At 42.6% G+C, this 26702-nt stretch overlaps 1 protein-coding gene across 4 annotated transcripts in view; it reads left to right on the top strand.

Moving 5' to 3' along the window:
- Positions 1-281: 281 nt before the first annotated feature.
- The window catches only part of camk2d1 (calcium/calmodulin-dependent protein kinase (CaM kinase) II delta 1), an 80906-nt gene continuing 54485 nt past the window's right edge, over positions 282-26702 (top strand). For all 4 annotated transcript variants that reach the window (XM_041964706.1, XM_041964704.1, XM_041964705.1 and 1 more), the window contains exons 1-2: positions 282-593; positions 3117-3211. In XM_041964706.1, coding sequence (XP_041820640.1) covers positions 532-593; positions 3117-3211 — 157 coding nt within the window. In that variant the 5' untranslated portion in view covers positions 282-531. The remainder of the gene's footprint in view (positions 594-3116; positions 3212-26702) is intronic.

Raw genomic sequence — 26702 nt, 5'->3', positions numbered from 1 at the left:
AAAGGTAAAAATTGAACACATGGAAGAGGAAATAAATACAATCTAAATTAAGTTTAAAATGACTGAAAAATAGCACCAACAATTGTGTTTTAATTATTTTCAGCAGTTCCCGTTGTCGCTTAAAACACACAGCATGTACAAATGCAGTTACATGTTACAGCAATTAAAAAGCGCGTTAATTGGGGTTTTATTTTGAAAAGTCAGCACCGGATAAGTGGTATTCCACATTAAGTCTCTCTTGACTGCGGTCAACTAATCCAAGTGTCAGTGTTGGAGACAAACACAACAGCAGGTCGCGACGTCCCTGTCAAGTCCAGGAGGAACCGGGATCTGCCAACGGGAGCCGGGAGGAGCGACGCCCAGCGCTGCATTCAGGAGACATTACTAAATAATTCAAGTCCAGTTTGCTTTTACTTTGTCCTCCGGAAGGCGACAAGTGGCACTCCGGGACACAGAGGAGAGGATTTGTGGAGAGTATTAAACGACCGAGGCTTTCACTTTCCCAAGTTGGTCTCCTCCGCTCACCTTAACATGGCTTCAACGACCTGCACCAGGTTCACTGATGAGTACCAGCTGTACGAGGAGCTGGGAAAGTAAGTTCTCCTCTTTTTAAAACAGTTTCAGTGAACCTGAAGCTTCGTTAGACTGTGTGATTTAATTATCCGCGGTTAGACTGACCGAACCCCCGCCTCAGACCTCCGCGTACCTGTTCCTACCTCAGCACGGTCGTTTCGCGCGTGTGGGCAGGGCGTCGCGCGAACCCTCATTTGAAAACCTTCAAATTTACTTGTACCTTTATTATTAAAAAAGTAGTAAGACGTCTTCTTAAACCCCGAGGTCTTATGTGTAATACTTCTCACGCTCTCATGTTTACCTCAACTTTTCGAATCGGTTCTCCCCGCTCGCTCACGCCCATCAGCTTGTATTTTGGAGGCGCAATGTCTCCTTACTACCTTGCGTGCCGATTGAAAAAGTGCATTTTTTGTGAAGGAAACACCGCGGAATGCCTTGGAAAGCATGCCGAATATGCAAGTGTGAAATGATAATTCGTGAGTAGCTTTAAACCGTCCTTCAGCGAGCATGTGCCGCTGGCGACGTGTCAGGCATGTCAAAACAAGCAGAAATTTGGATGGAATTTGGTGGCAGCGCGGAACCTGGCACCTGTGTTGCTCTCAGCGAGCAGCGGCGAAATGAAACCCACCTTCAAGTAGACTATGAAGGCAACATTATATTCATGAGAAAAATGAATGTGTTTCTTAGTCTTTTGGGCTGTTTGCGCAAGTTTCCGCCCTTTTTTCCAAGATGCGAGGGGTTGAAATTCCTCCGTGGTGTGCTTGTGGTTCACACACACACACACACGCGCACACAGCACACTCGAATGTGCAGCAATTTAGCTTCCTGCTGCAGATTAAATCATGGAGTGTGTTCTTGTCTTGAACAACAAAGATCAATGAAAACTTATCAGATAACTATGTAGAAAAAGGCTGACATAGTGACCTATCTATCTTATCTATCTCTCAGCATCAGTCACCACACTGACTAAACAGCAGCTATTACATCAATTATTGCTCCACTCTGTCTTCAGGAATGCTGCTAAAGACAGGTTTGGAAGCTTGGGTAACAAATAATAGATGGAAAGACTTCTATCACCTGAGGGGTGTTTCAATGTGCATCTCAGAGGGAAACTCTTTTAATGGAAATATGTACACAGTCATTAAGACTCATAGTATCCAGCCGTGTATTTTTTAGAATGAGCGCCTGTTTTAAGGAGCTGAATGAGTCTGGAGGAGGACAGGTATGGTTTCTCTAGTGAGGTATTCCCTGATGATTACCCCATATTTAACTTAATGTTGAGAAATGAGCTGTGACGTGTTTGTCAAAGTATTGTTATCAATAATGAATATGAGCACTTTTTAAAAATCAAATCAGTGTCCCAGTGAGCGTTGAAGCCTGTTCTGTCACTATTCATCCGTCTGCAAGAAGACCTCTGCTCTCCATGGACGTTAGGTTCACACTTGTTATTAATGAAGAAGCATATTTCTGTGGTGCCGCTTTCACTAGAGCAAATGAAGAACTTTTTATATCAAAGTGTTTTTGGGAGATCCTGCAGGGCTGAGCGATATAGTTATTTTATGCCTCAGCTAATCCAGTATTACCATGAAGCAGTCCTACTAATTGATTTGCAACATCGTCCAAGATGGCCAAAAACACCCAGTGATGGTAAAGCTCACACACAGCCACGGTCGACCTGCACAGGTGTTTTCACTCCTTGTGCCTCTTTGTGGGTGTGCACAGACTGTTAACCAGAAAGAATGCTTTGGGAATAATTTCAGAATTAATCTTTGGAACCAGACTCTAACTAACCTATTTTAATCCACTATGACAAGTTTAATTTTGATCGAATCCTCTGTTCATTAATCAGCTTTCCTTTTGAGGGGCGCATTGGAAACCCCAGGCAGGTCGTCAGTTAATCACAGGGCTGACACACGCACTGAGACAGGCGACCATTCACGCTTACATTCACAGCTACGAGCAATTTAGAGTCGCCAGTCAACTCTGCGTGTGTTTGGTCTATGGGAGGAAACCAGAGAACCCAGAGAAAACCCACGCTGGCACTGAAATACCTGAATGCTCCAGTAGTCGATCCTGGTCTGAGTTACAGGACGCTTAGGATTGACTCTTGGCCTCTGTTGTGTGAAAATGATAACAAATGACCGTTGACAAATCTGTGGTCTCATGATGAATGTGGTCAAATCACCCAGCCCTAACACTGTAACAGCTCAGGCTTAAACCACTTGGGTTAAATTAAGTGAAGAAGAAGACTTTTGGAAAATTGATCCCTGTTGTGGTTATAGAGCCCCCAGTTAAGTGCAACAAATAAAAAATAAAAATCAGTAATAAAATGTAAGGAGGCAGGCAAAATACAAATAGGAGGAGAACAAAGAGTATGATGATTAAAACAAAGATTCCAAGAGTCTTGAAAGAATGTAGAAGGTGGTTTTTGTAAACCAATAATTGACAATTCAGTGTTACAGTTCCTGTTCAGTGCTAATACAACTGTTCATCTATGGTTGTACTTTTGTATATCTTGTGACTCATCTCTAACCCTCCTGCAGGGGTGCTTTCTCCGTGGTGAGACGGTGCATGAAGATTTCCACAGGGCAGGAATACGCCGCCAAAATAATCAATACCAAGAAGCTGTCTGCCCGGGGTGAGTACCTGTCCTGCAGTGTGGCTTTAACCTGAGAAGAGGCTGCTGTTATACTACGTGTCGTTACTGTGTTAACTCTGCTGGGTACAGTAGTAGTCTGAGACGGTATCGCTTAAAGCTTCCTTTTCTAGCCGCGTCACCCGTCAAACCAACTTCCTCTTTTGCTTTGACTGTACGTGCTTTCTCACGCCTTCTTCTCCCAGTATGTCTGCACTAGCAGGAGGTCAGGGTTCAAATGGTAGCAGCCAGGCTAACCGCATCTTGCCCCTGCAGCTTTAAATTCACTTTCGCTTCCACGCTTTCCGTTGCTTTTTGTGAGCCCATTGATCAAAGTGGCACTGGCATGAAGGATGCCAGCAACTCCTTTTCTGACTCATTCTCTGATATCAACCACAGCCGCTGATTTCTGATGAGCTGTACATGACTCACAGCTCTGTCCTTCACATTAACCCACAAGCCAGTGAAGGCAACACGGTGACAGTCGATAAAGAAACTCTTCTCTTGTTCTCCCCATCCGGTGACCTTTTTTTGCGCTCGCTCCTGTAATGGAGAGTTTGTCCAGGAAGCGGAGGCATCGATTCTTTTATTCTCCTGTCACTTTTTTATTCCCTGCATCATTATCTGAGCAGCGTGGGCCGAGGCTCCCGCAATCTGGACGTCGCGCCGCTGATTGATCCCCCGGCAGAACCCTAATGGGCTGGTGGGAGAGCACAGAACACACAAATACGCAAGCGAAAGGAGATGGGCTTGAAAAGGCACACGGTGGTGGCGGTGAGCATCTGTGCAGCGGCAGCAGGCGTAGCATCTCATGGGGGAAGCAGGGGCTTTCCTCACAGCATCAGCTGCATGAAGAAAAGCAAAATGGAGAGCCACAAAAGACCATCAATAAACCAGAAATAAACTGAAAGGAGAATATCCATTTTGCTTTTCTCGATGGCTCAGTGATGCGATGCCTCTGTTCAGTCATTGTCAGTCCTCCCATATGGCGAAAGACTGAAAGCTTGTATGAGAAGGCTTTCGGTTAGCAGCTCTAATTGTTGGTGCCATAGCTCCAGAGGTGAGGGGAGAATATGAGCGATGAAAGATAGGATGTTTATGGAGAGGGAGTCCGTGATTCATTCCATTCTCTGATTGCTTTGGCTGAAAGCCTTCGCTGAGCCCGAGCCGCTCTCACCTGAAGGAGAAAATCAGATTCGAACGGAAAGAGCGGGTGTGTGGGTGTGGGTGTGTCCGTCAGCATCTTTGTTCTGGTGTTTGCACAAGGTGAAAGCCAACTTTTCAGGAAGCAGGAGGAGAAGGCTAATTCATCCTTGTTTTTGAGTTTATTTTATTAGACCTTTTAATTTGTTTGTCCACTCAAAGGACATCCTGGTTTATCATACTTTTCTATTGCCATAGTGACCATTATTCCTATTGACAACGTGGACTCTGGAGCCTGTTGCTCGTGTTTCTTGCCCCTAGATTGAGTCAATGTTGGCTTGGGAGTAGAGCTGCAGTTAGCACATATTTTAACGATCAGTTCATATGCCAGTTATTTTCACAATTAAACGATTAATCTAGTTTAATCTATAAAATGTAAAAAAAAAAAAAAAAACTGTGCAAAATGCCCATCATGATTTCCCAGAGCCTGAAGTGACATCTTCAGATTGCCTCTTTTGTTCAGCCAACTGTCCAAAACCCAAAGACTCTTCATTTACTATCATAAAAGACAAAGAAAAGCAGCAAGTTGTTGTATTAAAGAAGCTGGAACCAGAAAATGTTTGACAATTTCTTTTTATCGGCTCATCGTTAATTGACTAATTGTTGCAGCTCAACTTGAGACCATTGTAAACTGTCTTTGTTGGTTTTGGAGCTGTGGCTGAGACTGAGACAAGCACTACTGTTATCACTATTACTACTTTAAGTGTTTTCAGTTTGATGGCCACAACCCAGGTTACTGTTGGTTATGATGACAGGCCACAATGTGGTTAAAGTATTTCAGCATCACTGTGGCTGAGAAACACAATGATAGAATCCAACATTTCTAACTATACTGATTCATTTACTTTAAAACAGTCAAAAATGAAATAAAATTCTCATCACTGTAGCATCCAGTGTGCCCTCACTCCAACAACACAGAGGGCACCCTGGGGCTGACCCCACCATAACACAGGCTCAGGCCTCTAGAGGTGGCCACTGACTGCCCTCTAACTCTTCTCCCACGTCATGCCTCTCCTGTCTGCTCCTGAACCTGCCCTGTCTTTGTCATCCCGGGGTCAGAGTCCTGGTCTACTGAGCTCTCCTAGCTTTGGTTCTTGTGCCCATTCTGACACTACTTCCCGCAAGCATTACCCGCTGAATCCCCCCCAACCCCGGCAGTCCATAGCTACTGTGCAGCGGTGTAAGCGCCAACACTGAGTCAGCTAATAGCACCTCTAGCTGCATGGTTAACTGAGTTCACTAGCTAACATCAGCTGCAGTTACTCTGGTGATATGCTGCCCCCTAGTTGTTTGGAGTATGAATACGACAGATGGCCAGTTCTTACATATTGCACCTTTATTACTAAAGCTTCAAAAGATGAAAACCACCACCATCTGCTCTACAGGGGTTTCACAGGACAGCAGTGGTGTTCAGAAGAGATATGGGGAAGACAGCACTGAGGGCACATTCTGCCTTCAGGCAGACCCCCACATACAGCAGTGTGCTGTAAGACTGGCTGATAGATATTGAAGCAGGCAGGCTGAACTGAAGGTCACGTTCAATGAGGGGAAACCCCGGAGTCGCTGCCAACACTGCTGCTGCGTGACGAGAAATCCTAAACAGGAAGCTCCATCCCATTGGAGAGGCTTTATGTGGCAGTGAACCCTGGCTTCACACCAAAAGAGATGCTTTCTGGTGCACTGCACTTCAAAGGAGTGTAGACGTGATTGTGCGACAGCTGAACATTTACAATACATCAGGAAGATTTTTTAATTTGAGCATCTTGCTCTCAGAATGTGCACACAGTCATAATCACATCCTCATCTCATCTGTGGTGTATGCTTGTCTGCTTTGACAGCGACAATACATATTTGCAGTCCCTAACGCATATTCACATATGAATACATCAGCATTGTGTTTTGAAATTTGTATCAAACCTGTGCCATCAATGGATGTATACTGTAAGAATATTTTATGGGAAAAGCACAGTGCAAGGTCACTCCTCCACCCAGGGGAATCAGGAAGTAGGCCGTTGGTATGTAGATAGGACACAGCTTGGATTGAGAGCAGCATTGATGTGACTCCTCAGGGTGCAGCATCCACTTTGATTCTAGAACATGTGAGATTCTGTCAAGACAGTTGAAACAAGCTGTGTTGAATATAGTATTGAATAGTTGTCATTGTGTTAGTTTGCATGTATGAAGGGTTATTATTGTTAATGTCCAAGTGACTCAACCTGCACATGTAGAAATGCTGCTTTTGCAGTACTTTAATCGGTCAGATGTAGTCCAAAATGGACATGAACAGTGGATGCAAGCTCCTCTGTTTATGCTACATTAGGCATCTGTGTAATTTTGCAGGTTGTGTCTTTAAGATGGTTGTACGAGCCGGGTACAGTTCACAATATAGACAGCTTCATTTGGGCAGGGTCTTAAAGATGGGGATATAGACCAGGTATGGTTGCAGTTGTAAACTCGAGCAGAACTCTGGTCTTGTTCTCTTACTGAAATTAAAATTTAGTTTAATCACAGTGGAACTTTACAAATTAAAAAAAGTTTGTGTGTTGCTTTTCTAAACCTCTCCCATTAATAGTGGGACAAGCACAGAACATGGAACTAAAACATTATCCAGATGTACTGAACTGAAAGGCTGTCTCCTCTGACAGCACAGGCTTGTTTGGAGGGAAAACTAGGGCAGTGGTTGAACACAGACCTAGTGATGCTTGGACTCGGCGGAGTGGAAATGATCACTTGACAAACCCACCAGGCTGTGGAAAAGCCAGCTATAGTTCAGGAGCCAGCCATTCTGTCGTTTTGCTTCTGGAAAATACCCGAGGCCTCAGCCGCTCACGGTGAACTCCTCATTCCCATGGAAACGAAAGAGATGGAGAGCTAAATATAGTCTGTGGGGTAATATAGCCGTTGAAGTATATTACAGTCTTCATGCTGTTAATTGTGCAAGTGCGTGATGCTGTCAGTGTTCTATGAATCGCTCAGCTGAGGCACATTTAGCTAAACAATGAACAATAATATAACTTACTGAATTTGAAATGAGTCATTTATTGCCAAGCTTCATTTTGCACTGGCCCTGTAAGTTCTTCCTAAGTTGCATTCACAGACATCCAAACACACAAACACACACACAAACCTTAGCTTAATAACACGCCGGAGCCGACTGCTTTTTATGTCAGCTGTAACGGGTGATGACCTGACCCCTCAGCCCTGTGGTTTATATCGGGACTGGCTCAGCGGTACCTAAATCCTTCCTGCCACACTCCCCTGTACACACACACACATACACACACACACACACACACAGAGTGCCTCCAAATAAAGTGCTCCATCAGAGCACACACCGCTGGTTGGTGTGTGCGTGCCATGCCAGTGGTTGGCTTAGTAGCTAATGTCAGGGGCTCAACACGCCATTTACACAATACCCTGCTAAGACCAGACATGAAAGGGATGGATCAAGAGATATATATTGTGTGTGTGTGTGTGTGTGTGTGTGTGTGTGTGTAAGAAAGGGAAAAACAGCGCCGTGTGCCATGTGTACAGTCTAAATGGTATTTGAGTGTGTCTTGTCATTGTATCCACAGCTCATCCCTCAGGCCCTGGCGGACCTATATGGCCTATGACTTGGATGACCAGCGAGCTGTTCATACAGCCCTGTTGACACAAGCATAAGTGATGACTCAGAAACCCCTGAGAGAATGTCACTGCGTCTTCGTCGCAATTTAAATAGTCTGTCTCACATGCCTAAAGTGTGTCCTCTCACCCTAATTGCTTCTGTAAAAAACTGTAAGCTGATTGCACTTAATATTTTACGCCATTTTAGCACGATTCATTCATTAAGAACTCTCACCATGTCATTTTCTCCTGGGAATGTCGATCATGCACTTGAAATACACCAGATTTTGTTTGAATTTTGTCCGTTAACTTAACCCTAAGTCGTGTATGTGTCCAACAAAGCAGAGATCTATTGGCTATTTCAAATGTTTAGAAACAAGCTACAGTCAGGAGTTAGTTAGCATAGTTACGGCAAGCTACGGGTGGCTGCTTTACCGCTTCTGTCATCGGTGTCACGCTGTGCCACAACATGCTTTTTGCAATACCGCCATTACAGTGATGAATGTTTTAGAATATTAAAAATAATGTTCTCTACTGTGGCTGCGAGATAACACACAGAACTGGAGTTACATATAGTAACTATTGTTTTCCTCACTATAATGCCAACCCCAGCAACACAAAGATGTGGAAGGTAACATTATGAGCAACAAATGCTAGTTTCTCGATTGTTCGCTGCAAGAACCAACACAGAATGCTTCATATACTCCCACCATCCAAGTGGAGACCCAGTGGATTAAATTGATCGAAATATATAACAACTGGAAAACTCTTAGGCTATATGTGGGCCTTAATCATTTTACTTCAGACTTCTTTGAGGGCACAAGGGTCACATTTAGGGCTAAAGGTTCAGAGTTACGTTTACATTTGCTAATTAGCTTACATTATAGGGCAGGTTACTCCTTCCAATATACATATAGGTCTCATTTTCTCTCCTATTTGAACCCAATAAGAACCTAATTGTTTTTTAAATAATTTCCTTCTTTCTTAAGAAATGTTACCCTACATTCCCAACAGAGTGAAAAGAGGTAGACTCGTGTTTTGAGTGGAGTACCCTTTTATTTGTGTAATGCTGTGATGTAATACTGTCACCCTAAAAAACAAACACACAAAAACACTGTGATATAAATTTGTAGATCATATCGCCCACTCCCACGGGAGGATGAAGCAGGCAAGGGTTAAAACCAGAGTGTAGCCCAACATAGGCCAACAAATCTAGTAAGGATCTGGCAGGAATCCAAAGTCAACAAACAAGCAAAATGTCAAACACGCAGATACGTCAGGTAGAAACAGAGGGGAAGCACATGAAGCGCTTGGCAACGTAATGATCTGGCAAGGAGTAAAGGAAGTAGACCAGTATATATGGTGTGAGTGGCAGGTTAGCAGTGGGCAGAGTAGGCCAGGTAACTGCAGGACGGATGAGAAGATGGACAAATAGTCTCATTTGCTTCTGCTAAGTGGCAGCCATGATGAGAGCTGTTGGAATTCTCTAAATGCTAAGGAAAGGTGCTTCGGTGCTGCCTCTCATACCTCTTTTAACATAGGATACAGTGGACCACGCAGTACAAAAGGAAAGAAGTTAATGCTGTCCCACAATTCCTTATGGCAGCAACATGTTAAGTGATGCACCATTCAGCTGTGATCAACATGCCACATTAAACATTTACAGCCTGTATCAGTCTCAACAACTTCAAAGCACAATCAGGTCAACATGTCAAGGTGTTAACTGAGTTGTGGTGCTTGACCTGTTATATGCACAGACTCGTAATCAGATCATCATCAGCGTATTAACCAAAACACAGTCTGTCTTTCAAGGAGAAGAGATATTTTAAGCCTGATGATGATTTATTTCTACATGGTTGAAACTAAAGAGTGATGATACGCACAGTGGTAGATCTGAAGGCCTAACACATTATGCCAATCATGCATAAATGTAACAATTATTTTCATACAATACCGGATGTGGGCTAAAGGTGTGATCCAGGACCAGTTCATCATAGTTTAGAAGAATGCAGCTGATGGGGATACAGACGTCTCATAGAGGAGACGAGTGAAGCCTAGACGTGGATCAATCTGTCTATCTTGACAAACCATGGTTGTCTTTTTCTAAGTCCTTATGAATTCTCCTTCACATCTTTCCTTGGCTTCATCATGTTTTCCATCAAGATCAAGAAAGGGCGTTTGGAAAAGACATAGGACCTAATTTTTTGACTAGACCCCAAGTGTGTAAATGGGGGAAAAAAGGGAAAGTCCAAGGTCATCTGTTGCCAAGGTGGAGAATGGCAAGTCTGTGGAGCTTAAGGAAAGTACCTGGGCTGGGAGAAGTGAGCAGGGGCTTGAGTTAGAGGTTGAGAGCAATGTGGAGGGCTGGGGATAAGAGAGGTACGATAGAGGGACTGAGGAGCAAACACCTGTAATCTTTACTTAAGGCAGACACTGTTCCCAGCTAAGAAGTAGCACCTGCAAAACTCTTTTAAAACCTTTGCTGTTTTTACATTTCAGTTTTTGTACAGCTTCAACAAACAAGATATAACAAGCTGATTAGTGACGTTAAAAAGATATTTCTAGGCAGGTTTTCTTACCTTGGGGAATGGTCAGGATAGCCATTTCCTCCTGTTTCCAGTCTTAATGCTAAACTAAGCTAAGATAATCAACTGCTGGCTGGGCCTTCAGATTTATTGGACAGATATGAGAGTGCTATAACTCGTGGCAAAAAAGTGAACAAGTGCATTTCCTAAAATGTCCAATTCCTTTAATCTGGAAAGTACGGTTAGTCAATTAATAGGCAGAAAAGCAGTCGACAACAATTTTGATGAATGGTTTCAATAGTTTCTTCAGGAAAAATTCCTGACATAGTCTGATTCCAGCTGCTGGAATGTTTTTATTGCTTTTGTCCGTTTTTTGTCATATAAATTAAATGTCTTTGCATCTGCTGGTTAAACACAATGAACATGAACAATGAACAATTAAATGATCTGAAGCCGATACCTTGACCTCTGTAAAATTGAGATGGACATTGTTCAAAGTTTCAGATCTTTTCTGAACTAGACAAAAAATTAAATCAATCTAAAACATAGCTGACATAATAATAAATGAACTGCAGAGCAAACTCAATATAAACATTGCAGTCATGCATGTAAAATTTACTCAAACTAAATCAAAATAAATAAGAGTATAATAAAATGAATATCAATGAAGGTGCAGCATTCAGAAAACTAACTGTACTTATGTTCCCATTAGCAGCTCTCAGAGTCACATTAGGCCTGTGCAACAGTCCCAGCTTTTTATTTTCACTTTTCCCCCCCAGAAAAATGCACTTGTTTAGATTGTTTGCAGAAAGGGAAGATGTGCTGGCGCTAACAAAGTCTCCCGCTGGGGAGAACACCCTCTCATGAGGAAGAAGAGGTAACAGACACAGCCAGCTAGCACTTTGCTCACATGGCAACGTGAGGGTATTTGGGCTCATTGGTACTCCACCATGCAAGTGGAAGTGAAGTGCAGTTCACTGCCATGTATGAGGTAACCTCTTCCATCACCAGCTGCAAATTAAACTTGTCTCCGTCCTCAGTCTTAAAGAGCTCACCAAACAGTTCAGCCCTGGTTGTCTTGATAGGGGGAGATGCTGTGGATTCCTCTGGGTCTGCTCTCTGGAGATGACAGGGCTCCTGTTGTCTCTGTGGCCTCACTCTGCAGATTTAAATGACAAAAATAATGTCAGATTTAAAGTGAGTGCAGTTAATATTGTAGCAGTAATGAAATGTTTCAGATTAAGCTATGAGGGCATTTATGCACAAGAAAATAAGGATAGTGTAAAATAAGGTCAATACCTGTTCATCAATGGCCACAATCTCTGTGGTGCATGCGAGGAAGGTGCTGGAACCTCAGACATAGAGCTGTGTGTTTTGAAGGACGTCCTGCACAGCAGGGTCGGTGTATCTGTCCTTCAGCTTCTGTCTGATGGCAGCTTTGACTTCTTTCCCTGTTGGACTTCCTCAGTTTGTTCCATTGATTGTAGCACCATGGTTTTGAGAGGATATGATGGGCAGTGGGAGGTTAGGCAGGATCATTGAAACTGCACATCAGTGTTGTTAGTGGTTTAAGGACCTCAGTTACCACCTCTGCCATTCTCACATCGTGGGCAGACAAAGCAGTTATGTCTTTGTTCTTCTTGAGGGCCTTTTCAGTCGGTGCTGAGTAAACAGCAGCTTGTTGCTCAAGATACTGCTCCACCATATTAAAACTGCTGATTCTGATGGTTCTCCTCTTCTTGATTTTCATTAGAATAAGACCCAGTCGTCCTTCCTTGAGTTAAATTGTGTCATAGTATTTGTGCATACTGTAATGTCTACTATACTTTTGGTACTTTTTCTCCTGGACTGTAGCCCTTTTGTTTTCTGCTGTTGATGGCATAGCAGCGTTTTCAGCTAGGTGGATAGCTGTCAACGTTCATGTTTGGGGTGTGATTCAACCCATGCTGTAAATTCAGGCTCTGAAAGCCTGTTGTTTTCTTGGTCTGCTCTGAGCGTGTTTCACCAGGGGAAACAGATGGAGTTTTGTTTTCGCTCCTTGCATTTCTTTTTTTTTTTTTTTCACATGAGCTTAAAACCTCAGTGTGTTTAACCCCCCTGTGATTGATTCCGCTGAGGCTAAAGGCTCTGGAGCTCTTTCGCTGTCTGCTTTGAACTAGATTCTTAGTCCATATTCGATCCATCTACAGGGGGAACTGTGAGAAAGATTTTCACTTGAAATGCACCAATGAAGCCTAACAGCACTACAACGACGGAAGTGTGGACAAATTTGTATATTTGTAGTAATTCGCCCCAGACTCCCTCTTCTTGTAACCGATGCACAGCTGCAAACGGTGGGCTAAAAATATCTCATTAGAACGACGCAAGGGAGCATGAAAAACAGAAATCAGGCAGCCATGTTATAGAGCAACTGTCAGCGGGAGCGGAGGACTCCCCAGTCCTTGACAAAAGGTATTTTCATGTCTGCCTGCCTAATTCCCCCATCAATTAACTGGCGAGAGAAAGGCTTCTCATTCTAGCCTTTTTGTTTTAAAATGGTAATTAATGTTATTCCCACTTAAGCCAACTCCGTTCAACCTGAAGAGGGGGGAGATAAAGAAATGGAGTCAGGAAGTCGGGGAAAATCAGCATGAATTATGTATGATAAGATAAACACATGGTGTAGAGTGGCGTCCATCAGATGGCATAAAGAACCAAACTGACTATTAAACATTAGAGTATATCAGTTCATGACATTTTGCCAGGTGTTACTCACTATATTGTTAAAATTAATTGGGATACAATTACTTAGAGTTCTTTTTTAATGCTCAGGCTGCAGGCAGCAGATGTCAGGTATTGACTGTGATGATGAAACACATTGGCCGGTGCTTTGCTGATTTGTCTCCTATGAGCCACTCAGTCAAAGCCCACAGGAGGCACCTCATCAATACTGATAAGCTGCCTTGTCTCTTCTCTCGTGGAATAATAAAAGTGGGTGGATTTCTGTGGATTAGTGCCTCGGTCTCTCTGAAGTCGAGCCTTTGTTTGATGAGTCAACCTGGAGAAGCAATGGAAGATAAAGGGCCACTTTTCTGTCTGTCGACATTGTTTCAGCTAAAATCAGCCTGACAGAGAGTAGATGTTTGAAGGCTGATCCATGTGTTCAGTTTACAATTAATGTCCAAATTAGCGGGAGGCTACAGGACATTAAAACACAAACAAATCGTTTATTTGCTAGGCTGATGCGCCTGACAACCAACAAAGAAAAATTGGAAAGATCCAGTTCTGCTCAAGACTGACTGATCCAGACTGATGACTGACATTTATGTTGAAATAATATAAAACTGCTATGTCTCCAGTTGTATTGGTTTTCCCTCTTATGTATGAAATGCGCAAAAATCGATATTGGAATGGTTAAAATTTATGTGGGTTTGTTTTTAGAATGAATATTTTTTCCAATTTTGACAATTTGGATTTTCCCTTTTCCTTCAGATTCTGATGTTGACTGGTATGGCGCCAAGGGAAGGTTTAAGAGTACCACAGCATCTTGTTCACAATGAGAGTAGGGCTGGGCGATATGGCCTAAAAAAAAAATCTCAGATTTTTTCACAAAAAATCCCGATTCACGATTTAAATCGATTTTTTTCACCCCCTACCTAAAATCAATTTGCAGATGACAAAGAAATAGTTCAAAACAAGTTTCAATTTTATTTTGTTAAAATTCTCCCTTCTGGGGTTTAAGTTACATAAACAAGCCACAAAAAAAGAGATGGCAAGCCCTCCTACCATCGTAAACAGTGACAATGTAACTTTTCAGTGAGCTTTATCTAGTTTCAAAATGACACAATGCACTCTAAAACCAACTTGAAAAAATAAAACAAAATTATAAGACGCTTTTTTGAGGTTGATAAAATAAAGTGCAAACAAAACTCTCAGCTTATGAAGTGCACCGTTAAACTTAAATAGGGCTGCATCACTCTGCTGGACTGCAGATCGGTTGTCGCGGATTAGAACGGAACTTCTTCCAGCTCCGTAGCGATCCTTTGGCATGTAATGTTATACAGCTGAGGCAAGGCAACTTCAGAAAAATGTTTGCGGCCTGGTAGCACGTACCTGGGGTCCAAAACCTTCAGCAAGTGAATAAATCCCGGCTTTTCCACGGTGTATATGGGCACCATATCTCTCGCAATATACATCGCGACTGCATCCGTGACAGCTTTCCACCGGGCTCCTTTCTTATCATACGGGATGCAGTTTGTCAATGTTTCAAATACGGTAGTTTGTTTTTTGGTGACGGTGCTTGGGCTGCCGCGGTCTTGTTCCATTCGTAGGGAGCAACACCTCTCCCACTCGGCAGCATGCTTCTGTTTGTGGTGCTGCAGTAAAGTGGTCGTACTGCTACCTTTTGTAGCAACGGCCTTTAAACAGACTTTGCAGCGAGGTGCTGTTTGTTCAGTGTCTGACGCCACAAAGCCGAACCAATTCCAAATCACAGAAGTTATCTTTCCTTTCTTCGGGGTGAGATCGGCACCGTTCGCCGCCATGTTGTTTGTGTATCAAGCATGGGGGGGAGGGGGCGCGCACTCTGAACTACGGGAGTCCAGCAGGCAGGCGTTGGTGGCGGATGTTGATAAGAAAATCGATTTTCATGAAAATAAATCGACATTAAGTACAAATTCGAATTAATCGATAAAATCGATTTATCGCCCAGCCCTAAATGAGAGTAATTGTATCATATGTATGTGTTCTACTTGCCTTTTTGTATAGTTTCTCATAGCTACAGGAGGTAAGCCTGAGCCCCCTCCTGAGCTGTCTTTCATTGGTGTCATCCACTCAGGTGCCGCCTCTTCCCGTCTCTTTGAAACAGGGATAAACTGGAGTATTCCCTCTGGGCTTTTATTCGAAATCCTCATTTAGCCAAGTAGGGCAGCCACTTGAGGGACGAGCTGCCTGCTTTAATTGGGGCCTCTTTGTCTGTCAGACAGAGACTGGGTGCTCCAATCTGGAGACGGCTCTCCTCCTCCGTCTTAATAAACCACTCTGCCGGCTCTGTGAGAGCACAAGGTCAGCCCCACGCTGTCCCTCTGAAGCTTCGTGGCTCTTTGGAAATGAAACACTTTCCCTCATTCTCCGTCCCTTTCTTATCTCTGTGCCTCCTGTGGACGGGAGGAGGGGGCTCATTGTTCTTCATGGCATTGGCCTCTGAACTGTTTGCTCATCACTTAAGGATAGAATGTGAATGTGTCAATGACCTGTGGGAGAGGAGGTCCCAGAGCTCTTCACATGCACCTCCAAAAACCCTCCCTGATTTGTGTAATATATTCATGTAGTACTGCTCCACAAGTGTGTAGTGTGTTGGGAGTTTCCTCCTGCTGCAGGATTTGCCCTTGAAATAAAAGAAACAGGTAGTTGTTTTTGTGATGTCAATCCTTCTCAGTTCTGCGAAGAAGTCAGCACGGAGGCACTGAAGACAAGGTGAAATTCAAGTAGTATGAAAAGCCACAAAAACACTAGAACACTGCTTTGACTGAGCGTTGTACATTTAGATTCAGTCTGTGTCTGTAGCATGAGGCTATATTCAGATCAGCATTAACACTGCATGGATAAACGCAGTTCCCTCCCTTTTTCAGCAACATTACCAACTGGATGCCATGGAGATGCCAACATTGGGTCTTGCGGCAAACGTGAAGAACAAGTCTCAGCTTTTGCAGCAGTGCAGTATCATCTGACAACATGCTGCACAAATCTGCCACACAATCATGGAGATGACATGATTTTCACTGTGATATCAGAGTTTTAAATGATTACGAAAGGTTAGGAAGCTATGCTACTAGTACTGCTTACTGGTACTTATCGATTTGTAATGTTAGCTGTCAGGTAGTTGCTTCAAAAATCAGTAACACACCAGATTTAACAAAGTATTTATTTATTTTTGTTTAGTCCATTGAGGCAGATAATGTCCACAGAGCATTTTTCTGATGATAAGATGATAATTATGTGATTAAAAGGGCACCACAAGGCTTCTCCTGGTTAGTACATCATGAATGGAGTTGCCTCATGTCCCGCACATATTGTGCAGGTGAAAAGCTGCCAGAACCACGCGAAAGGCGTTGATCCCTCCTGGGACACTCTTGGCCAAAATGTTGTTTTGTCTCTCTCGTTTCTCGCCTTCCCTCCCTTCAGTATGTTTTCTCTCATGCTCAGTGGATGAAATCAGGGATTGCATCATTCGCTGGAGCTGATTTGAGTCATGTTCGCAAGGGAAGCCACAGCACAAGCTTTTTTTTTTTTTTTCTGTCTTAGAAAGAGGCTTAGGTGGCACATCAGGGCAGGAAAAAGTGAAGTTTCTAACACAGGCTTTCTGTCATACATTTGTTGAGCCCAAAATGACATAATCCTGATGATTATAAGTGATGATAAAAAAGTTAGATGTGTAATAAGAGAGATGGCATGTCTCCAAGGTGTTAAATGACTTTTAAATGATTGTTTCCAGACTGTTTTAGTGGCCCCTGCAAAAGCGTGCCTCCTTCCTGTTTCCTCAGTTTTGAACTGGAGATGCCGCGTGTTGACTGTTACCACAGTGTGTGACGTGTTCAGCTTAGGTTCTTCATTAAAACTTTGAAAACCAGAAAAACACTGCTTCCATTTCCCGCACAATATCGTCCTTGTCAAACTTATTTTTTTCTATCCTCCCCATTTAAGGGTTCAGGTTGAAAATTGGCAAAGTCGGTCCTTATAACTCGTGTTTTTCAGAATCTTCTAGTCAGCAATTAAGACTACATTTCCAAATGTTTTAAGAGCTAAGGTGGAAGAAAACGGAACAGGGTGACAGCAAGGTTGATGAGTGACGCTTTAGACAAGCAGAATCAGAAAATACATAGAAAAGGAGAACAGGTGAATGGCCTCTATACATTGTGATATCCAAGAGGAGAGTGGAGGTGGAGGGAACGAGGAATTAAGACGTGAAAAGAATTGAAACGGGCAGAGGTTAATGATGTTTTTTTTGGGTGCAGCTTTTCTTGAAGGCATGATACTGAAGGTTGGACTGGTTAAAAGGACACAAAGGCAGAGAGGAAACATGCAGCAAGCGAAAGACAAAGGTTAGAGTGTGAAATTGCAGATCGTTTCGGCCTTGTAGAGAAAAGCGGTGATGTCAGCCAAGAAAAATGAGCAATGTGTGGGCGAGAGTCAGTGGAAGTAAAGTTTTACTGATTGTGCTCTACAGGAGGAAACTGCAAAAAAAATGTCTGTCTGGTCCAACAAAGTCCTTATTACAGCCTGACATGAATTGGTAGTCTTTTAAGTTTTAGTTTTTGGAATCATGCCTTTACCATTTTTTAACCACTGTTTAGGGCGGGCAGTGACTCCAGTTTGGACGGATTGCCATGAAAATAATGTACAGGCATTCATGGTCCACAGATCATGAATCCAAATGACTTTGGCCATCTCCTGCCCTCTAGTACTACCAACAGGTTGACATTTTGGTTTTTGTCTGAAACATCTTGACTACTATTGGATGGATTGCTATGAAATTTGGGGATGAATTGTAATGACTTTGACGATCCCTTGACTATCAGTCCTAGGTAAGACAAACTCCAGGAAACATCTGGTTGAAGACAAGTGAATAAGAATCACAATGTCATCAAAGTCCAGATTCGTGAAGAGAATCTGAGCCTGTCACTCATTAACTTACGTAGACTACCTAATAATGAAGGTGCCTTTTTGACGTATTTGCACCTTTTTAAGGATGAATTTGATAATCCTCTTTTTCACAGGGCATGAAAGATTTTGATGTTATATTTGGTTGCGAGTTAATCATGCTGCTGTGGGAACAGGAACACTCTGAACGGTATTGGTCTGTGTAAACCTTACGTTAGAGCTGGTGTTCTGCCAGTTTGAAGCAGATAACACAGAGTCAACATTTCCTATCATGAGCGTGGAGTGCCTGAACATGTGCTCTGGCTTCTTATCTTTTCTGCATGACCTGATCGAGAACTCTTGAAGACTAACTGATCCGATCTATATTTGACAGGAACTCAGCCGTTAACTTGATTTCAGCTACATTCCAGCCACGTTTGTTGTGAATGCCACCTCATCCATACATCACTTACTAAACCCATTAAATTTGACTTCATTTACTGTCACGCTGAATGTGGCATGGTTTAAATCAACCTAATCCTCCTTTCATCCCACCTTATTTCTCTCTCTCTTTTCTCTTTTGGCTGCACCACCGACGTTTGCTTCCAGCTTCCAGTTTTTGTTAAGCGTTGGCTCCAGAACATTCTTGGCTTTCTTTTCATTTCAGTCATAAATATTGTGGCTGGACTGTGCTTGGAGACCAGGGGATATCTCCCCAAACAGATGGTCACTTTGCTCGGTTGTGCTGAACTGGGCATTCAAGGAGCAGGCTTACGTTGTAGTTCCACTGAAATCCAGGGATTCCCCTGGCTCTTCGACTGTGGTAACACATGACAGCGCACAAATTTGAGCATATCAGTGTTACTCCCAGGAAACTGTGGTGGTAAGCCACTCCAATCACCTTGTCTCTAATTTTTTCCGTCCATAGCCTATGACTGAAACTACTCATTGAATGTGAAGTAGCTCAACATAGCTGTTTTCTACTCCAACTCGGTGTGTTATTACTTCAGACAAAGCTGAGGACAAGCTTAGGCTGGTTTCAGACCACTGATGTTGTTCTCATTGATGACCTTTTCAGCTGGCTTCATACACAGTTGCCCAATCTGCGGTTTGCAAGCAAAGTACAGGAAAAGAAAACTGCTGGTGCAACGAAGGAAGAAATGTTCAGTGGCAGAACGTAGTCCAGTGTGGGAGCATTACACTGTAAAAGAGAAAAATGCTCAATGTAAAATTAGCATTCGACGATTGCAGCATAAGTTGAAAGTGGAACACTGTCCTCCCAGCATGTCCATGGCAGCCAGCAGAGGCTGTAGTGATGTGTGTGCAGAGGCTTCGCTTTATGATGGAGAAGGACTATACACGTAGTGAGCTACTGAGCTACACTGAACCAGGCTATTCCATCCCCTCAAGAGTTACAAATAGCCCTGTTGAGAAGCGGTACAACGAAAATAAAGATGTTGTTTCAGTGCATTTACTTCCAGCCATCAAGGTGGCTTATAACCTCTGACTACTGGACTGCGTTAAGTGCAGTTACGTCAGCAACCACTACACTTCAACTCAGACTGGCATTCGAAATCAGCGGTCCTGCTAACTGAGGCCCTACCAGTCAGACACACAGCAGACAACCAAGCAGACGTGTGTTTTGTATCTTATTAATGAATCGATTGTTGATTGTAAACAAATTCAACCCTACATCTTACTACGTCCATGGAAAATAGTGCAAGAAAGAGTGTGACTGAAACTGATGCAGCTTTGCAGGTAGCTTTGGTTTTAACATTGTTAGGATGGATATGTCATTTGCAGCTGTTAGGGCAAAACAAAACGCTCCACTAAGCTGAAAAGGGCTAGCATGAACACGATGTCAAGCTGGATCTGACTTGTTTTGCCAGTGAGGGTGGTCAAGTTAAGTCTCGTGATAGTTGATATGTTTTTCTATAGCACAGACTCCCATTTTTGGGAGCTAGCTACTCAGTGCCGTCTCCCACCTGTGATCCCACTTGGCCAGTGGCTTACTTTGGTTAGGAAATGATTGGCAAAAACACAGAAGGACATAAATATATGTTGGTGGAGAGGCATGTCACCTTTAAATGAGGAGAAACACCGAACAAAGCTTTGAAATAACGTCTTTAGTGTACACAGAGCGTCAATGTTTTTTAATTAAATGTATTAGCAGTAGTGATGGTGTGATGCTTGGCCTCAATTCACTGCTTCTGCTTCTCATTCAGTCTTTTTAAGGTCACCTGAAACACTGCCTTACTATCATTTCATTTACTGTAAATTTTGTACCGATAACTGTGCCTGTGTCATGCTACTCCAAAGATGAACGCTTATTCCAAAATATACCAGTGTCAGCGGTCATGTTCTTATACGAAACACAGCAAGTTTCTTTTCTTTTCATTAGATTTGAGTCTGGGAATGATCACAGCAGCTGCACTGAAAGATAATTGAGGTTGTGTCACACCGCTGTCGAGATTAAACGCCTCCAGTTGAGGGTGACTCAGTTCTATAAATTGACTGCAGGAGAGGGAAAATGTGCGTGTGTCCATGCTCGTTGTGTGTTTGTGAGCATGATTAACACTTTTGTGCTTCAGAAACTTTCTTTCACAGCGTTGATTGTGTGATTTTCCCAAGTTGGAGTCCAACTTGCTGTTCATCAAATGCAAATTGGTGCCACAGGTGACACCCTGTTAAACAAATGAGACAAAGAAGAGCTATTACAGCGGGACTTGAAGGCAGTAATGAACTGAACAAGTCCATTAAAACATACTTGTCACTCTGACAGTGCGCAGGTATGAAGAGTTTTGTTCTTCCACCATTTGAAAAGCTGCTTTCACATAGTCTGGAGGAACCAAATTAAAACAACAAGCTTTGTTAACTAAATATGCGAGCGTACTACTCCTGTCAAAAACGTGTGATGCACATTACTTGATGTCGTTCCAAATTGCTGCCTTGCTTTTGTCGCAATTGGCTTATGATGATGATGGACTACTACGTGCTTCCTCCCACACTAGACCAAAATAAAGCAGCCTGAACAGGCCTTGATATGGTGTCACACTTTTCCTTGCTTTTCTAGGTGTGTGTGATCTGTGTTTGTGTGGGGGTGAAGGCCTCTCGTTATTGTTCCTTGATTCTGCATTTCAGATTTGGAGAATTTATAAGCTTACATTCAGATGCCTCAATAACTCCTCACATGTTAGAGTGTGAGATTAATGCCATTCAAGTTTCAGTTTCATGCTACTTGGGTTTTATTCTCATAGCTTTGACCATTGTTCCTATCACCTACCTATTGGAGATCTTGAAATAGCATCGCTAAAAAGAAATCAAACAGGAGCAGTCCGACAATCAGACAGGTTGACACTGAACCTCCAGGTTAGCCAAAGTTATTTCGGACACACTCTAGCTCAACTTTGACATACTGTCCTTGCCGTAGTTGTCCTAGTAGCTTGTACTGCCCAGTTTAATTATGCTACTGTCAGGTTCTGTTTGATGGTGTTTTTTAAGGGGAAATGTGGCGATTTTACACATCAGTGTATCTTTCCAGGTCTTGCATAGTACTACTGCATGTGTGGAAAAGGTTCTTTTAAGCCTTTAATGTCTCCAGAGGGAGCTGTGTCTGATAAATGTCCTCAAGTGATGTCACCTGAGTCTGAAGACTATAAGTTTGAAAATGAAAAAAGGGGTGTGGAGCTAGAAAGAAGTGATCTCACCAGGTCTCTGTACTTTGCCTTTCCTCTCCTCTTGAGGCTCCAGGCCTCTAGCCACTACTAATGTAGTACATCTGAATCTGCAAAGGAAACAAATGTAGACACCAGGTTTTGACCAGGAAGAAGAAATTGTAGAATTAAAAAGGTGCAGGTGAAAAGGCTGCATCAATTTAGTTTGATTCTTCTTTATTGTAGTCAAGCTTTATTTCTAAATACGTCCATTGTGAGTCTGACAGGGTTACAGGAGTGCAAAACTAAGTCTATGGAGTACTTTCAAGTGTTATTGTGGGGCAGAAATATTAAAGACTTTTGGTGATTTAAAATGGTCAAAAAACTTCCATTTATCAGATAGCTGTATTATATTTCATTCCCTCTCCCAGCCCTAGCTGCTATCATGTATGGCATGACATTGATATAAAATGATGATATGTCAAGCCTCGGCACGCAGGATGTTTCAGGACCAGTTGAGTGAAAGCAGGACCTGGGCCAAATCCAATGGTGGATTTGTGTTTTTATGTGCTTGCATGTGTAATCCAGGGTTTATAATCCCAGTCTCGTGCTGCCGTCACTGCATCGCAGCCAGAGACCCGCACACCTCCTCCACACTCTCATCCACTCCGGATTACGTCCTCTCCTGCTTTTGTTTCACATCTGTAAAAAAAAAAAAACCTCCAGGGCAAGAGTGGTTTTGGACAAATGACAGCTGGGACTTGGGAGGAAGAAGTGGTAGTCTCCAGTGAGCGTTTAGATCACATTTCAAACTCTGTGCCATCACTCAAGGTCCTCAACAGGGCTTCATCTCTTTCCGTTTGTTTATAGAGGACCAGATGGATGGGCATCACCACATGAGGAAACTTTAACTGAATATTAATGCAAGAGTAAAGATAAATCCTGAGGTTCTTGTGAGTGCCAAATTCAGCGTGCTGACCTTACAGAGAACTGGTCCCAGTTCAGCAAGCACAATTGTTCAGACTAATCATGTATTCATGCCCACAATTACAGAAAATAAAAGACATTTCTTTACACATGGATCTGTGACACACATACTGAACACATTGCCCCCGAAGCTGATAGTATGATCACTTTCCCCTTTAATCCCATAGACTCAATCAGATTAGAGTGCTGCTCTAATGAAAGTTTGGCATCCACTCACATTTCCTGCTGTGTGTGTGCTTTGCAGCCTACGTCAAACATGAACACACACACTTGTCGGAGCCATAAATTCATCTCTTGACTCTATGTGCATATTTGAAAGCTTAAAATCCCCCTCCACTCAAAATGTGTTTTTCCTCTTGTTCCTACAGTGTGCATATATGTAGTCCTACATGTGTGCTTATTTAATCATCTTTATCAATACCCAAAACCTCAGTGCATAAACACACTGCTTATGTCTCTAAATGGTCAGTAATGTCTTATACAGCAGACTTGACATGGGGTTAAACTTAATGGAAGTTTTTAACAGAGTCTTCATTCTGTTGCAGCAGAGAGTGCAAGCCAATAGGCTGACTCATTAAACAAACGGTTTTCCCGGCCATCGGTGACTGTGGCAGGTCACACCAAGTTGAGGATGCTCATTCTGGGGTGAAGGCTCTTTTATCGAGCTTCGTGTAGAAAAAGTTCTAGATTTGTATACATAATGAGCAACTATAAATTCTGCCTGTTGCATCCATCTGCTCATGCATTAACTGTCTCATTTATATAAAGAAGCATTCCCAAACTGATACATGGGGGTTTGACCTGGGAAAAGGGTGAGCGCTCACAAAAGAGGAATCAGTACCTGAGGGTGGGGGCAGACTCCCGCCTTAGTGTCATCCAGACATGATGAAATAGCTTCTATTAGTCGTGAAACTTCTGTAAAAGAAGGCATCGCTTATGGTGACCAACCACAGAGGAAGCGGTGAGCTATTTGCTTTTAATTTGTAGCATTATGTAATTTTTACATTTGCAGTGTTGTAAAATTTTCCAGATTAATTATTTGCGATCACCGCATCTTAAAACGGAACAGTTCATCATGAATGCAGAATGATTTTAATTGCCAAGCTGAGGCGCTCAATAATGCAGGACTAATGATGATAAAATAGAGGCTGTGGGGAGCTGTATCGATCAATATTTTTTTTTATTAACAATGGATCAAATGAGTATCTGTAATATGCAAAGTGCTGCTCATAGCGACAAACCCACAGAAGTAGTCTTCGGTTTCCCTCAGCTCTACAGAGAGATTTATAGCACCTTTCAGCTCATTGTTTTGGTTTTGCGGCATGTAAAAATGCTGTTTCCCTTCTCTTCCTCTTTGATCCACTGTGTTTCCACCACCAGCAGGAAGCTGTTTTAGACTAAAACGTTCCGATGAGCCTGCTGTCCACTGTCTGCTCTGCACCAAACAGCAGACAAATGAGAATGAACACTGGGCTTACATTAATCGTGAGGACAGAAACATGACCCCAAGTGAATGCTAATGTTGAGGAAAAAATCACCTAATGAAACTTTGACTGAAATCATCATGATGAAATGTAGGGAATCAACAAAAATTGTTAATTAGCGGTACCTGAGTCCCCCTCTTCTTATCTCACAACCTCATTAGTCTAGTTAATGCTACAGAAAAGTTATGTATATGTAGAAGTAGTAGTAGTAGTAGTTCATTACAGTAATCCCTCGTTTATCGCGGGGGTTACGTTCCAAAAATAACCCGCGATAAGTGAAATCCGCGAAGTAGATATATCTTCATTTTTACTATTATTTTACAATGCAATATTGTACTATAGAATGAAACAAAACGCCAAAACTTGTTTTCACGCCTAAAATGCGTTTAATAAATGCAAATATTAACGTTTTTTTTTAACAAAAACTATGATACAAAACAGGAAATATTGTCACTCGCGTATTTCACAGTCCATCCAGCTGTGCCTCATCGTCCTGACTCCGCTGCGCTGTAGCGTCTTTTTCTACTGAAGGCTGCGCAGGAGTCTTTGCCCGAGAGAAGAACATAGTTATGGGTAGTTGTCGGCACTCTTTCTTTTTCTGAGCAAGAAGATTTTTATAAACGGACATGTCACCTTCAAAGCGCTGTAAAAAAAAAAACACTGTAAAAAAAATCCGCGAAGGCGCGATAAGTGAAGCGCGATATAGCGAGGGATTACTGTAAACCACATTTTTGCTTCTGTTTTCTCTCATTTCCCTCATTTTTCCTTCTACTAAATTCTCTCACACATGCTTTTTCAGTATGTCTAAGCCAGCAAGAGTCAAGCTTAATGTCACTGTGCTTACAAACATGTTCTGTGTTATACACAGTCTTCAGTCCATAACTGTAGCTACCGTATGTCTACATGGCCATGATCCTGGATGAGATTCGACTGTTTCTCCAGCTTGTGGTAAATATTGAATCGTCTAGACACTGCAGCACAAAAAATGACACAGGAATCGTCTCTTTCTTTGTGCTGCAGAATCTGTAAAAGGTGGTCTCGGAAATTTGACTGTGCAACGTTGAAAAGAGATTGGAACTCTGCATCGGAAAACAAAATCACCGGGGTTTAGAGCTATATTGCTGGAATATGTGTAATGCACTTTTGACCTCAGAGTTTCCATCGTCGGCTGGTCAGGAGAGGATGTGAGGCGTGGGAGGATTCAAATGAGGGGCTTTTGGCCGCAGTCGGGCACAGCTACTGTACGGATTAGCATCTCTAGAACTTAATTTCACATGGAGACCTTTGCTGCATGCCATCCCCACGTTTCCTGTGTATTTTCATTGTCAGCTATCAAAATAAAGGCAAACGTGGCGAAAAAGAAAACTGAATTTGCTTGCAACTCTTGTCATTGGTTTACGTTTTTGTGAATTAAAGCCGCACTAATCAATGGATCCAATGATAGGGTGTTTGGTGTAAGTTGTTGCTTATAGTGACAAACCCACAGAGAATTATCACCCAGCTCTGCAGTTTGGCTCAGCTCTACGGAGCTTGAAAGAGAGACCCTGTTCCACAGCCTGAGCCTGTGGAGTTTGACAGATGTGGGTGCTCACCAGACAGGGAGGGTCTGACAAAAAATGCTTTTAGTTGCATTATGGGAAGTGTAGGACCGAGCATTTTTGAGCGTCACCCAAACAAAGGACTTTTAGTCTTAGACCTTATACCTTTTTTTTTTTGTTCTTTTGAGAATAATAAATAGCTGTAAGTGAGTACTGCTTCAAATGCAAAGTTTAACAGGAGCAACTGACACACACAAAAGCTCTAAAGCTCATGTCACAGTCTAATAAACCTATGACCAAACCTACATAATCTCCTGAGACCTAAACCTGGGTCGTCCAGTGTAAGAATGGTGTCTTTAATGGTGAAGTTAATGGATTCAGTTCAAGAACTGATAACACCACCGGTTCATTCTGCATAGACTGATTGATTGGAAAGAGGAGCAGCTGATATGTTTGACACTGCAAACCTGCAAACGGATCTAATTTTGCCAGTGATTGCTCTGACTGAGCCTGGAGGCTTCATCGCCCTGCTTTGGCAATCCCGACTATCATCATGTCGTCTAGTCAGTGTAAGAAATTACTCTATTCCCTGATGCATTATAAAACTAAGGAAGATCACATGAAATGAAATGGTGCATGTAATCGCTCTCTCATACTATTTCCTTTATGTATTGCGGGCTCTTTGGAGTCCTGTGTATTCATCTGTCTAGTTTTTGTTCCAAGCTCATGCACAGAGGTCTGTTGTGGTTATGTTGCATTTTTCATAAGGACTTGGACATGCACTCTGTTAAGACAGGCTTGATGAATTATGATACAAAACATCATACATTCAGAGAGCTTCAAAGCTGCTCCTGTAATATGTTACCTGTTCAATACATGAA

Source organism: Chelmon rostratus, chromosome 23 (assembly GCF_017976325.1).
Source record: "Chelmon rostratus isolate fCheRos1 chromosome 23, fCheRos1.pri, whole genome shotgun sequence".
NCBI lineage: Eukaryota > Metazoa > Chordata > Actinopteri > Chaetodontiformes > Chaetodontidae > Chelmon > Chelmon rostratus.
This window is presented reverse-complemented; position numbering and strand designations above follow the sequence as displayed.